The sequence below is a fragment of the Saccostrea echinata genome, unplaced genomic scaffold (assembly GCF_033153115.1).
Source record: "Saccostrea echinata isolate AGI-Se365-2 ecotype Australia unplaced genomic scaffold, CSIRO_AGI_Sech_v1 ptg000054l, whole genome shotgun sequence".
Classification (NCBI taxonomy): domain Eukaryota; kingdom Metazoa; phylum Mollusca; class Bivalvia; order Ostreida; family Ostreidae; genus Saccostrea; species Saccostrea echinata.
Genome location: NW_026889803.1, coordinates 51,124,046 through 51,138,976, shown reverse-complemented (window position 1 = coordinate 51,138,976; position 14,931 = coordinate 51,124,046). Strand labels below are relative to the sequence as shown.

General features: G+C 33.0%; 1 protein-coding gene across 1 annotated transcript; it reads right to left on the bottom strand.

Moving 5' to 3' along the window:
• Positions 1 to 581: 581 nt before the first annotated feature.
• LOC133172668 (protein fantom-like) lies at positions 582 to 14,931 on the bottom strand. Its single transcript, XM_061307614.1, has 36 exons — positions 14,853 to 14,931; positions 14,405 to 14,533; positions 13,274 to 13,415; positions 12,992 to 13,056; positions 12,811 to 12,908; positions 12,622 to 12,702; positions 12,422 to 12,504; positions 12,232 to 12,321; positions 11,993 to 12,065; positions 11,816 to 11,886; positions 11,412 to 11,517; positions 11,143 to 11,289; positions 10,841 to 11,054; positions 10,566 to 10,672; positions 10,308 to 10,425; positions 10,019 to 10,137; positions 9,552 to 9,653; positions 9,331 to 9,402; positions 8,833 to 8,910; positions 8,394 to 8,579; positions 7,742 to 7,871; positions 7,500 to 7,594; positions 7,222 to 7,381; positions 6,605 to 6,759; positions 6,241 to 6,456; positions 5,908 to 6,108; positions 5,676 to 5,811; positions 5,511 to 5,573; positions 4,811 to 4,933; positions 2,978 to 3,006; positions 2,812 to 2,857; positions 2,339 to 2,523; positions 2,038 to 2,227; positions 1,833 to 1,917; positions 1,459 to 1,592; positions 582 to 1,142 (listed from the first exon to the last, which is right to left on the bottom strand). The coding sequence occupies exons 2-36, from the start codon at positions 14,457 to 14,459 to the stop codon at positions 1,030 to 1,032; spliced, it is 4,068 nt and encodes a 1,355-aa protein (XP_061163598.1). The 5' UTR covers positions 14,460 to 14,533; positions 14,853 to 14,931; the 3' UTR covers positions 582 to 1,029.

The window sequence follows — 14,931 nt, the reverse complement described above, 5'->3', positions numbered from 1 at the left end:
CTAATATACGAAAATAGTAATCTTTCCAGTGAAAAGCGAATTAAGACAGGAAAAAAGATACTAGTAATTGCAATGATTTTTCTGTGATCTGTCATAATCGAGAATAGAACGTCTAAATGATTATTCAAGATCACTTCACCCGATTACCTCACCTGTTGCACAGACAATATGAAACATGTAGTTGGCACATCCATTTCAAAATCTGTTTTTTGCTTTGAATACATATTCACATTATTGTTCGACGCAGATTAAGCCATGTTTCAGAATAATTGGTAAGTTTGATAAAACATACATAACATGTGCTATGTTCAGTTTTTCCACATTTTATTTCTATTGGAACTGGTATGAAGAACATTCTATAAATAAGATCTCAATATTCTTGGCTAAAATCTCTTACTACATGTACAAATATCAATATATTTCATATCACAGTCTTCTAGTCAGAGGTCCAGTAAAATAAACCAATGAAAATCAGTTCAGTCATTTTTAAGTTAAAAACCTCATACACATTCAAGCATAAAAAACATTACATTCTTCATACATCAAAATACATATGTACTGTCATCTTTAAGTGAAATAAATAACTTCAAGTAATCTATGAATATGTAATTTTAAATTTTTTAAAAATATTTATCGCAGAACTACAACTCAAAGTGGACGGAAAATAATTGTAAAATTCATGACATATTACACATTAAAAAAAAAGGTTACCAATAATTAAAATTTCATATGACCCATAAACTTGATGTTAATGTACGAACTGATAATCCCATCAAAGCACACGTACGAGCACTTGTTATAACTAGCCACAAAAAATGTGCTTTTGAGAGGAATTTGATGATTAAACATAAACAAATTCTCTCCTCTGTACTTTCCTACATTTGAGGATTTTTTTCTATTGTAAAATATTGTTTTTTGTATTTCTGCAGCTATTAAAACAACTATTTGCAGTGGATTTAAAAATTCCCCAAAGTAATGTAAATTCATTCACAGTAATTAATCTTTCTCCATTGTTTGCAGTTTTCCTGCTCAGTAAGTCCCTTCAATCTGCATTTCTTTCTCTACCGCCTCTAAAGCAGCCAGACATTTGACTGTCACATTCAATGTTCCTATAACCTCCTTCTCATTTTTAACATCATGGACTGCAATAAATACAAATAAAACATAAGTTACTTTGTTACACATAAATAAAGATGCATATATTTGCACAACAGTATAAATCAGTTTATTTAAATTTTGGTTTTGCTTCTTGTTTTGTTTTCAATTGTTGTTGTGAGAGAGAGAGCTAAGTTTGGGTTATATCAGCAATTATTCGCATCATATCCTACTGTCATGTATACTCTAGATCAAATCTTGCTTTTCTATTCCCATTTCTACTCTTGTTCTCAATACTTAATTATTCATGATTAGGAAAATAAATAAGAGTGGCCTATTTTTACCTGCCAGGACTATACTTACGATCAACATTTTGCTCCTCGACATCTTTTTTAGACATAAGGATCTCTTTGACACCAACAAAAGCCACTCCAATGTCTTCACATTCGGCATCCATATCGTCATCTGGTGGTTCACTCACCACAGTGAAACGAATCCTGAAAACATCAAAACCAATGATAATCAACCAAAGCAAAAGTGTCTTCTTTGACAATGCACTGAAGCTGATATTTTCTGGGATTCATGTCATTAATCACTTTACTTAATTAAAATGAAGTATGTTAACCATTTCGTAATTCAAACAGCTAGGAGTAGATAGACTTTGCAAGTTTAAGCTCTGATATGTGAATGAATCATAACAAGGAGACCAGAGCTTCAGACCAGTAAGACCACCATACCTGCCCTGTTCTGGATCATCTGGTAACAACATGCCCGCCAAATACTGTCTCCTCTCATAATTCTTCTGCATGTCCACCTGGAAAGCTGTGGAATAAATGGAGTCCATAATCAATAAGAATATCTCTCATTTCAAGATCAGTGCAACATGTTATCTGATATTTTAAAATATTTTTAATTATTATACATACAGTGTATATGACTTACTTTTTGTAAAGTTGTAGGCAATAGGGATATTTGCTTTAGGTTTAGGTAGAGAGAATGGTGTCTCAAGTTCCTGCGGATCAATGCCCAGAAAATTGTAGGCTACAAACAGCTGTTTAACATTATCATTGTCCAGCACAGTCGCATTTTCATTCAATGACAGGTGAGATATTGCGACCGTCACACTGTTAGCCTGTTAACGACAAGAAAAGAATTAGTACATATATAATATACTACTCATGTTAAAGAAATATGAAAGTTTCATTGTTATTGTACCATAACTTATCATTAAAATCTGACATACAGCTTTATTGACTGTCTTGCCGCGACGTTTGGGTTTAGGATTCATCACTACAATGCCCTCGCTGTCTGTCTCCATCTGTAGTTTTTCTGACCCCTCCTCCTCCTCTGTTTCTGTGGAGGGCTGGGGCTGGGGTAATGTCTCCCCGTGCTCCTCCACTTCCTCAGGTATCTCCTCTTCTATTTCCTCTGTAAAGTCATAAAATGTTGTTTCTAGTGTTTATTAATAAAAAAATATAATAAACTCACATCATTTCATTGAAAAATCAGAGTTCTAATCTACAGATTTACAAAAAATGCATTAATCATGATCTAGAATGATACTCATCTCAAGATTACAAACCATTCTTTTTAATCAACATTATTATTATATATAGTAGATTTCATAGTGCTTTTGTTTTTAGAAACATTCCATTCCATTATTTTAGTAAATTCTTTGTTTACAATAACCGTGCTGTCCTGTACTGTGTAACTTACCTTCTTCTTCATCACCAAACATGGTGTCTGAGGCCTTGCTTCCTGCCTGAAAAAGTGAACACTTGTTTTTATTGCAAAAAAATGAAGAAAGTGAATAATTGGCTGTTCAATGATCCAATGATCAGTAAACTATGAACTTTGAGATTGTTACTGATTGATTCATTACCTTAGGAGTTAAAGTATCCTCTTTCATATCTGAAATGTAAGAGGTTAAACATCAACTGACAATTTTGAATATGCATCTAGCTTTCTAAAAATTTCACAAATCATCAACATATGATTAAATTCATATAATGATACCATTTGACATCTACAAGTACAGTGTATTAGGTAGTGAATATAAACATATTTTTATGAAAAAATAATTTGACTCATTATGATATACAATTTATACACCAAATTCCATGACAGATAAACATGCATTTTAAAATTATACTGTGCATCAAAGAAAGCCCCATAAACAGGATAAATTCCAATATCCACCCAAATATATTGACAGGTCTGACAGGGAAGACATGGATGCTGAATGCAGACAGATAACAGAAATATATAATAGTGAATTACAGATAACCATAGGTCACTTAAGTATTTAACAGTGGATTATAGAATAGGTCATGGAAATCTACAGCAGACATGTCAAAGAGAATTTACATGTAACAATGGATTCAGACTTGTCAGAGAGTATTTACAAGTAACAATGGATTGATGACATTTAAAGAGAATTTACATGTAATGATGGATTGATGACATTTAAAGAGTATTTACATGTAATGATGGATTGATGACATTTAAAGAGTATTTACATGTAATGATGGATTGATGACATTTAAAAAGTATTTACATGTAATGGTGGATTAATTACATTTAAAGAGTATTTACATGTAATGGTGGATTGATTACATTTACAGAGTATTTTCATGTCATGATGGATTGATGACAATTAAAAAGTATTTACATGTAATGGTGGATTGAGTACATTTAAAGAGTATTTACATGTAATGATGGATTACCGATATGTCAAAGAGTATATGTACATGTTATAATGTATTACATGATATGTCACAGTGTTTAATCCTGGATTGCTATTACATTAGGGTATATAAATTTACTGACATCAATTTATTAAAATGATTACTATATGTTGCAGGAATTACCATGCTGTACGTTAGTGAATCTATACATGTTACATGTATCCTATTTATTTATCCTACAGTATTTAAGAAAAAACTTATAATAATATGGATGACTTGTATAAGATAATGATTACACATATATAAGACTTTACCAACTAGAAACAGTTACAAATTTACAATTGTGTTTATAAGCAGCGACAAGACACCATCATCAAAGGAACCATGCAGGGCTATATCACCATGCTAATTTACCTAGATGAAAGGTCAACGTTTTCCTGGCTTTAGGGACAGGTTTTTGTTTACCTGCGACAGGAAGTACAGAGTAAGAAATAAATTATACAAGATCTGTACTGAAATTTCCATGACAGAAAGACCTGAAATAAACTTTTTAGGTTTGCCAATTCCTTCGAATTGTTGTCAATTGTGCTGTTCAAAATCATTCAAATAATAAAAGAGTTTAGTTGGCTGCTCTTATGTTATAAAGAAAACACATCTATACATTCTGAAACAGCTGTCAAAAGAAGAAAACAGATACTTGTATAAAATATTCTCTCTTATTTTTGTACTGTTCCAATATTGAAGTATTATTAAGCCAATTCTTAATACTTGTACAAACATAAAAAATCCTGAAATTACCCATTCCAAATATTTTTTTCTTACACAACTGTTATTATCCATATTTCAAAAATAAAATTTATAAAGGTACTTTTCAGATTTTGACAACTGTTTCAAATATTCTTCAAGCTAAAGAAAATGATAAGGGAAAACAAAACTACATGTGATGACTAGGGTCAGGGTTTGGGTTACTACATCTACCACTACATAGCCACGCCCATCACCAGCAGTGAGGGGGTTACCTGTCTTACCATCAGATTCAGGGGGAGGAGAGGGGCAAGCAAGTGCCTCCCCAACAGGTTGAGGACTGGATTCCTCACTCAGGGTATCAGATTCATCCTCTATTTCTGGCTGGTGTATATCTTGCTGTTCAGCTAAAATCACATGCATGTCTTCTAATATTTCATGCCATTAAACAAGAGGGATCTACCAGTATGTGTTGATATAAATGTATTTGGATATAATATATAGAAATACCACAGATTATTATGAAGCATAGTCAATTCATGCATATAATGCTGGCAATTATGCATCTAGGTTGAAATATTAATGTACATAAGGACAATCATCCAAGATTTCACAAAAAGGAATTGCACTGCATTCCCTATCCTCTTTTAATTCTTAATTTGCTATGAAAAACTTTAATCTTTTTTTGTACATTAACCATTAAATTTTCTTGATAAAAAGAATTATGATTAATTTCTTGAATATTCCAGATTTGTCAAACAAAACAAACACAAGGCCTGTTTACAATGAAAAGCACAAATTTTCCCAGCACCGAACTAGCCATGTTAACAAACTCTTAATAAGTAAGTACCCTTTTCACCAATTACACTGACATGTTACTGTACATTTGTATACCATCTTTGTTTTACATTGGTCACTTATAAGATTTACAGATTTTTTAACCTTCAGCATGTAATAGATTTTTTTCCCACTTTTGACACATACCCTGATCTGACGGAGCTCTGGGAGATGATTTCTTAGAGGAAACTGGACTCTCAACATGGGGAACTAAAATTCAACATACATGAAAAAATAAATGGTTCTACCATTCAATTTTTAACGATGTGTATGATGATAACATTATGACATCACCAGGTGTGTGTTACTTGCCTTGTGGCATGGACTCGGTGGAAAGCATGCTGGGAAGGTTTGCAGACACCACTTCTGATACAGCCTCATGGACAAGAGACTCTGATGGCTGAATTGAAGATTCTTCTTGAACTTCCAACTTTTTCTTTGGTGCAGCCTTAAAAATTGTTAATTCAAAAGAAATTAATATAACTCTAACACATGTTTTAGTTGACCATGAACATTTTCAGATTTTGTTATGGCATTCTCTCACCTTGGGTGTGGTATCTATGTCCATAGACTTGACAAATCCTTCCATGGTATCATCTGTTAGTCTGGACTTTGGCATGGGAGTGGATGTCGCAGAGGGTCCTGGGAACTTGGCAGCCATTCTGGTCTTGGTATGTGCAGGAGTAAGTGGGAGAGTTTCATCTAATGGAGTTGGTTCCTCAGGTTTCACATCTTGTGTTGGTGGCTTTTTATATCAAGAAATTAAAGACACATTTTTTAAGTGCATAAGTAAGTACCATGTCTCATGTGTACAGGACCTGAGACAATCAAAATTCCATGTATTATTTCATAATCAGAATTTGATGATAGTCCTTACCTCTTCAGTGATAGGCATGCCTTTAGGAGGTACATAAGTAAACTGCCACCTCAACTCCATCTCTATTGTCCCTGAGACACGCCCACTAGCAGCCTTCAGCTCAAACAATCCCTTCACAGCTTTATTGTGGGCCAGGGGAATCAGGGGGACATCTGCAATGCCGATGTAAGAGGCCTGCTCAGGGTCCAAGTCATCAAACACAAAGACTTTCAATGGCTGAAAAGAAATAATCAGTAACACAAAGCATTAAACAAGAGACCCGTGGATCAAAATGCTTTTATTACAATTTAAAATAAAATTTATCACTTCAAACTTCTTCCATATCAAGGCTAATAAAAACTGGTATCTAAACTTTTAACATTACCGTAGTTTTGAGGAACTGGTCTAAGTCTGCTGTCATTGGTACAGGATATGTTTTATGGTCATTAAACTCGGGATTATTAGAATTTCTAATGATTGTTGTATCATGGTCTCTGTTGTCATAGAACTGGTACACACAGTAAGGAGAGGGCTGTATATCTACAAAATACATGCACAAGATAGATGTACAATCAAATGCTGCATACATGTACAAGATGGACTATTTTCATGCTTTCTTTACAAAAAATTTCAGTCCATTTACAAGTGACATTTTTCACTTCCTTTTAATTTCATTTCAGTATCTGAGTCATTTTTGGTACAGTGTTCATACTGCATTTTTGTCCTTTCAAAGAAACTATCAGAATGTAACTGCAGAGAAAATACAGCAGTGTACAATTCTAATAATTACAGTTTACTGAGGACCTAAAACTTCTAAAATGTTGGATCTTTCCTTGAGGATAATCACCTAAGACACACGAATATATTTCCTCCAGCAAACCCACTTAGTCATTTCTTTCATATAAATGATGCACAAGTACATGCAGAAACTTTGAAGCTTATTTTTTTCCCCTCAAAATGAATGGCAATGAACGTTCCTTTACAAACTACAATATGACTTACTAGGCTGTCTTGACTTGAGACCACTACAGCGGACAATCTTGATATGTAGTTCATTGATGTTATCCTTGGGTCTCATTGCCGCATTCTCATCCAGGGCCTGCAGAGCCTCAGTAGCTGCCTTCTGATTGGACATAACGTATCCTAGAGCTTTGGTACGCTCCTATTTAGAAAACATAGGCAAACTTTTTACTATTTCTTCCATTATCAATCAAAATTCTTTTTTTTTTAATTCTTACTGTAACAGTCTGTGAAACACAAAGAAAACTTAAAGGACTGACCTTATAGAGTCTCAGTGCTTGTTCCATTGGGACACGTAATCGGATCCAGTATTCTACAATACCAAAGCCCATTCCTGCCCCTTCACCATCCAAACCTATCAGTAAGTTATCAACACAGTCAATTACCATTGTCCAGTTCAAATATCTGGTCTCATGCATGCAACCAGAGTTTTTCTTAATTCCTCCTTTTTCAATCTAAGTTAATATTTGAAAATTACCAAGAAAAGACAAAACTGAATCACCTGTAAGGTTAGCAGTCCCATGAATTCTTCCATGGGGTTTGTCAAATATGTCATTAAAGACCAATTGACAAGCCCCCACAGTCTTGTATTCTTGTCCAAGAGACTGGTGAAGCTCTAAAGTACAACTTTCCTAAAAGAATAGAATGTTTATCTTTAGATGTTCTTTTCTATGGCTAGTAAATAATAATGAATAAGGGCAAAAATATCAATGTGACAGCAAACAGGGTTTTCTTTTGTTTGAACAGTACTGGTATTTCTCACATACATGTAAATTATAAAACATTTCTATCCTGAAAACTGTAAGAGGTGACATCCCAACAATGTCAATGTACCCAAGGAACATATTTTGAATGAAAATGACTAAAGTTCATTAACTGGTATTTTTTTTTCTCATAAATTATTAAAATTCAAATTCCAAGTCCCATGCAATTCTATGATTTATGTTTAATTGATATGCACAATATAAAGTTCTTATCTTGAAAACTGTAGTTGGGGTAATCCTGACAAATAATGTTAAAAATATGCACCGAAAATTAATAACTAGTACTTTTCAAACATTTCCAAATGTATATAAGTATAAATCAATGATATAAACTGTCAGAAATTGTACAACAAGATGTCTGACATCTAGAAATTCCTAAGAATAACTTACCCGCTGAAGGTAATGTAGGAAGAAGTCGTCGACCTTGACCACATACTGAGAAGTAAAGTCATACTCTGGACGAGGACCTTTGAGCACCGGAGTGGACTGAATCTCAAACTCAAAGAATTCCCAGGTACAGAAGATCAAAGCTTCCTCATCTCCAAGGAGTTTAATGGCTTCAGGTGATAAGCTAACCTAAAAGATTAAAATCAACCAATCAAGATATAGAAAATCTTTGATCCACAGAAGAGATATTGTGTATTGTACAACAATCAATCAATCAAAATGCATAAAGCTAGCTTGAATAATAAGATTGCCAACCAATCAAAGTACATGAATAGTCTGATTGACTGACCAACAACCTACTAAAACATGCAAACATTGAAATTTGTAAATATCAATGTACATTGTACATTTATTTTGCTTTCAATAGTTGAAGAAAACTTGCCTTTTGTATATGAATTTCAAATAAGTTCTGTCCTCTTTCAAGATGAATAGTTTCATCAAAGTCGATGGTGTCTTCAATCTAAATATAATAAAACATAACCAATTATCAAGACCTAAAATTGTTACATACATCCCAATGTAAAAACCCCTTAGTGTATCATTAATATGAAAGGGGAGGGTGGATTTTGAATTGTTACCATTACAATATAAATATCAGAAAGGAAAAAACTTTGTATTATTACCCTTACCAAATCAGCCGGACAGAAGGAGAGAACAGTATATCTTGTTTTTCTTATCATATTAGAGGAGACGGGCACTTGACATTTTAAACAATTCTCTTCATAAATAACAAAAATTCCATACTTATTTTTCTAGTATGAAAATTTTTATTTATGAAGAGTAATATTTGAAACTTCAAATGCCTTTGTATGGGGGTAGTAATTTGTCATTACCTTTCTATTATCAGTGGAAAGGGACCTTTATTTTTTCTTATCCTTACCGTATCAGTAGGAGGGGGCACTTTGTATTGTTTTGTTCCATAAGCAACATCTCTCAGCTGGGCTTCTAATTTCTGTAAAAACAGTGTTGTACTATAAGAATTAGGAATAAATCATTCATATATTAAAGAAATTGAAACATGTTTGCAATTTATAATGAAACTGCTTTTACTTTTTATTTAAGATTTTTAAGGGTGTGGACCTACAACAAAATAATACAAACCTTTATTCTGGCTGCCCTGATGTCCAACAAGCGAGCATACTCATCCAGCTTTGTTTCATACTCCTTCTTAATTTCATCAATCTTGGATTGGGAAATATCAACCTAAAGACAGATATTTAAACTTAACATGAGGTGCATTTACCTACAAAGTACACAACAGACATTAACAAGAATTCTGATCCCAGATTGCTGACATTACTGACATAAACTAGAATTCTGATCACAAATTACTGACATAAACTAGAATTCTGATCACAGATTACAGACAATACATAAATTAGAATTCTGATCACAGATTGCTGACATAACAGACATAAACTAGAATTCTGATCACAGTTTGCTGACATTACTGACATAAACTAGAATTCTGATCACAGATTTCTGACATTACTGACATAAACTAGAATTCTGATCACAGATTGCTGACATTACTGACATATACTAGAATTCTGATACAGATTGCTGACCTCCTGCTGATAGTCTTTGTTGATCTTGTGTTGTATGACCAACATGTTACGTGTCTTCTCCAGTTCATGGATACATTCAGCATACTCAGCTTGTAATTCTAGAAGTTTCTTATGCTCATCTGTTAAAATGTACATCAACTTTCACAAAGTTGTACATAGTATCAAATAAAGATTTCACAATCAGAAGCTATGATAAACATTTATCCCTTTCTTTATCCATTTGATATGTATACATTATGTGTAGCTTGAAGTCTCAATCTTATTTGAATAATTGATCTCATTAACTAACCTTTGGACATTTCTTTGTCCACTTTCTGTAGGAAATCAGGATCAGGCACGGACTGCTGTTTCTTCTGTTTGACCAGAACTAGGGCTTCCTCAATCTCCGTGAAATCAATAGCACTCTCCTGCCAATAATGTCACAGTGTTAGTGTTTTTGTATTCAGATATAAACCATTATAGAACAAAAGCTGTACTGTATTTTGGAATACTTTGTCTAAATGTATACAGATATTAAGAGAGAAAAGTGTGGAAAGCTAAGTCATACCTTGGTGAAAAACTTCATCTTTTCTTTGAGATCATCATACTCCTCTTTCAGCTGATAATGTTCTAACTGCATTTCCCTGAACTGGGCCTGTAGCTGCTCATGGGTCTCTGTAAACAAGAATTCTCAGTATAACTAAGCACTAAATACTACTTACATCATCTGTGTCATATATCATGATAAAACAATCCCTCAAATTAAAGATACCAAACAATTAAATTTTTCAGATGAAAAATAAAGTTTCAAATCAATATAGAATTAACACAGTGAGAGAGTACCTTTTTCAATTGCGTATTTATCCAAGATCCCTCCTTTTTCCCCAAGATCTGCCTTTAGTGTGGCCTCTAGTTGTGCTATTTGTACCTTTAACTGGTTCTCTCTCTGTCTCCATTCTCGTTCACGTTCCAGATCAAAAGCACTGCTGACAAACTTCTCATTGGCCTCCTTCAAAATCTGGTTCTCTTTCTCCAAACAAGATACTTGCTCTTGTAACTAAGCCAAAAAAAAAACGTCAAATTAACAAAATACACAAATTTATAAATAAAGGTTTGGAGAACACTAGCTTTTTCATTATCTTTACCTCAATGATTTTCCTATTGTTGGTTGTGCCAAATTTCAATTCATTCTGTAAAGTTAAGACTCTGTTCTGTTCTTCCTTAAGCTGCATATTTAAGTTTTCCATTTCCATTAACATGTTGTCATGACTACGTTTCATTGTGTGAAGATTCTACAAAAAAAAAGCAAAAGTGTTTAAAATATCATACCTTAAAATGTCATTATATTTACATATATGTACTTTAATCAACAAAACAGGGTTTTTTAACATTTTAGCAGAAAGTAGATATAAACCTCTTCCAGAATGGCATATTTCTCTGTAACAGCTGACAGCTTTGTTGATTTTTCTTTCACCTCCCTTTGTAACTTTATCAGATCTATGTTTTCTTGCACTGTTGCTCTGTAAAATCAAACACTCATATTAATTTCCCAATCTACAGTATATAAATATGCATTGGTAACAGCAAAAGTTACATCTAAGCTTTGTTTCTCCATTTCAGGTATTATGAGACTTACAGGACAGCATTCATATTCGTCAATAAGTCAAAGTGAAAGCTTGGCACACAGTTTCTAAGGTATCCATTATAATATACTGTAGTGTCTGAGTTTTAAATCTAATAGTTCCTGACTTAGAGACAAGCATATACATAAGTATTTATTTTTAAGCCAACATGAACAGTAACTTCTTATTTGCTTACCTCTGTTCTGCTGTAATTTGTTGCTTTATTTTCAGGAGGTCTTCTTCATAGTCAGACTCTTTAACTTTTATCTATGCCAGAGAAATATGAAAGGTCAATATGATATTTCCCAAGATCACATTTAAAATTAACAAAGTAATATAAAAGTTGATAGTATAACATAGTAGAATTGTATACCTGTTGTCGTAGATTTTCTATCTCCATCTCACACATATTCAGCTGTTCATGGAGCTGAGCTATTTGGTCATTCCTGCAAAATTTACATGAACAGGGAATACTTTTATACTCCTTTAATATTTCTTTTTTTTTTAAAGAGTAGAATGTCAATAGATTCATTGCTTTTTTTCATGCAATTACTAACATTTTTCTCTAACTTCTAGTCAATACACTGTATAAAATGTTTCACAGTGACTTACTTATGTCTGAGCTCTGCTCTGGTGTGCTCCATCAATCCTTGATTACTTCTCTGTTGAGAAGGCATGCTTTGTGTCTGATAAATGTGTTGTCTGTAGAAAATCAAATGCAAATAGAATGTTGAATCATGTTTCTCATCACTGAAAGCTGATTATTGGTAAATATAAAATGTCTGTATATTTTTTTACTCACTCCCGTAAGCCATCTTGTGGTCCTACTACTCGCATGTTTTTGGTTAATCTGGGATCAGATGGATGACTGGTCTTAGCAATGCCCTATAATGGCCAGAAAAAAAGTAATAAGTGCAAAATTTCAAAATTCTGCATAGCTTCATAATTCTTTACAGGTAAGATTACTTTTAATAGATGAAATATATTTCCCAATCTTCTTACCGTGTCAATCCTGGAGCCTACACGGTTATAGGGGGTTGTCCTTTTACCCGTAGTTGCTAGCTGTTGTTTAGTCAGCATCAACTAAAAAAAAACTTTTCTTTCAAAAAAAATACCCCGGTACTCCAAAATTTTAAAATATGTCTACAATTTCCCAACAAATGAAAACACTTGAATAAATGAAGACCCCACCTTTTCTTTCAAATGAACATTTTGTTTTTCTAAATCCCTAATGTGGTCATGGAGTTCTTCCATCTTTTCTTCCATTTCAATGTCCCGTCCTTTCTTCACTGTAAATGATTGTACAAAAATTTATCTACAGCATTTGAATGAATCAAAGTTTAATAAGAATGACAAATGGTCATATTCTAACCTCCAACATCAATTTCTGAGTTTTTCTTTTTGTCATTCACAAGCCTCAGTAATTTTGTTGCCATTCTACAAATAGAACAGATATTACTTGTAGTGAAAAAAAAATGTAATCTTCATGCAACAAGTTCACAATATGGCCATCATTACAGAATTTCTGATCTGAATTTAGAAAAAATATTAACAACATCATATATGCTTAATAAGCTTTACACACAGAAGCAGTTCAACAATACTTAGTTTATCAAGTGCTACAAAATAGCTACCTCACTGCATGTCTACCCACCTTTTGATCTTGTCCTCCTGTTTCCTAGCATGTTTCTTTAGAATGAGATTTTCTTCATACATTCTAAGGTACTTATCCTCAAGAGTGTCTCTGTCCCATTTACTGACCATTCGCCTCTGCTGAGCCGCTTTCTGTTCAAACCCTGTCAAGCAAAATCATATGATCATGCTCCAAGTACTCAGAAAAGTCACAAACAAGAGGATATATAGCTTCATTTATTCTGCTATCTATTAGTAATACTGCCCACATACAGATATATAATCAAAATTTATTTTCAAAATAGTGAAAGGGACTAAGGTTTAAATAAAGAAGGAAAATAGATTTGAACACTTTTTTCTGTTGAAGATTTAGAAGAGTAAGACTTACAGGGTATTATATGTTTGCAGGTTTTCAAATCAATAAGTTCAGTATGGGTAAGCTCATATCTATATAGACTAATGTAATTGACTAAAAGAAATTTGAGTTTGCATACTGATCTACAATATTTTCAAACATAACTCAATAATAACATAGTTATTTCAATGAACCGAGTTATTTCATCTTGTTGAAAGTCTTTACCCAAAGAATCTAAGGTGTGATTCAGTGTAACATGATAAATAAATGTAATGAGGTTGATTTAAGAAAAAAGCACACTGACATGGTTACTCAATACATTGAATTGCACATGTATGTGCAGTATATCAATTAGTGGGATGTCTCTATTGTCTAATTTTTGGGATTCTTGGGAGTTCAAACAGATTTGCAAACAGCAAATTGTAGATTCATTACAAACATATTGGCAGATATTGCAAACATCAGAAAACACTTAAACATTAATGGTATCTTTAAAGTAATAAATCTACAAGAATGCAATACATGTTTATAATTTGCTCTTTATTACAAATTTTCAGATTGTTCAAAGTCTGTATTACCTTATTCAGCATTCCAAAAGAGTGTTATTAATAAAATATGTATAAGACAGAATGACAGAATTAATTGTACATAGTGCCAAAAAGGTTTTTATGAACTGTAAATAGATTGATAGAGAGTTGTTTCCAAAGGCTTCTGTAAATAGTCATTTGCGACAATACACCAGAAGGTGAAATGCGAATTTAAGGAAGAAGAAGATGATACTACATTTGTCTTACTGACCATCATTTTTTCCACCTCCTGGGTCTTTCACTGGTACCATATCAATGTCTGTCATGTTTGATGAATTCACTAATCAGGCAATACCAAGAACCTGTTCAATTGTTTCCTTGTCCTATTCAGTGTTTACATCTAAGAACATAAATATTTTACAATATTAGTGACAAGTTTGAACATGTCATGTCAACTCTGTATTGAGATTCCGTTACTAATTTTGGGCAACCAATTGTTTTTGCTTTTACACATATTCAGTATATGATTTATCAATAAAATTTCTGTTGTTGCTGAATTACTATTATTTATAATTATGTCCTGACATACCCGGTTCGACAAACTACCTCTACTTGATGTATCTAGTAAAACATGACGAATAGGGGTGTTTGGTAATGCAGATGTGCAGTACTTTGTATAAAAACGGGAATAAAAAAGTATTCTAAGCATTCAAATTCACCATTTTTAGTCCTATAGGTGCTCAAATTACAGGTTACATTGAAAATCAGCAAAGTCTCCTTATTGAAGTTATTCAGTTG

What these genes read in the sequence shown, in the direction of transcription:
- LOC133172668 (XM_061307614.1), bottom strand. Translation starts at nt 14,459, where the DNA reads ATGACAGACATTGATATGGTACCAGTGAAAGACCCAGGAGGTGGAAAA. An exon ending in TCCTACATTACCTTCAGCGG is followed by an intron (nt 7,872 to 8,393) that starts GTAAGTTATTCT and finishes CTATTCTTTTAG; the next exon opens with GAAAGTTGTACTTTAGAGCT. An exon ending in GATGATCCAGAACAGGGCAG is followed by an intron (nt 1,593 to 1,832) that starts GTATGGTGGTCT and finishes TGATGTTTTCAG; the next exon opens with GATTCGTTTCACTGTGGTGA.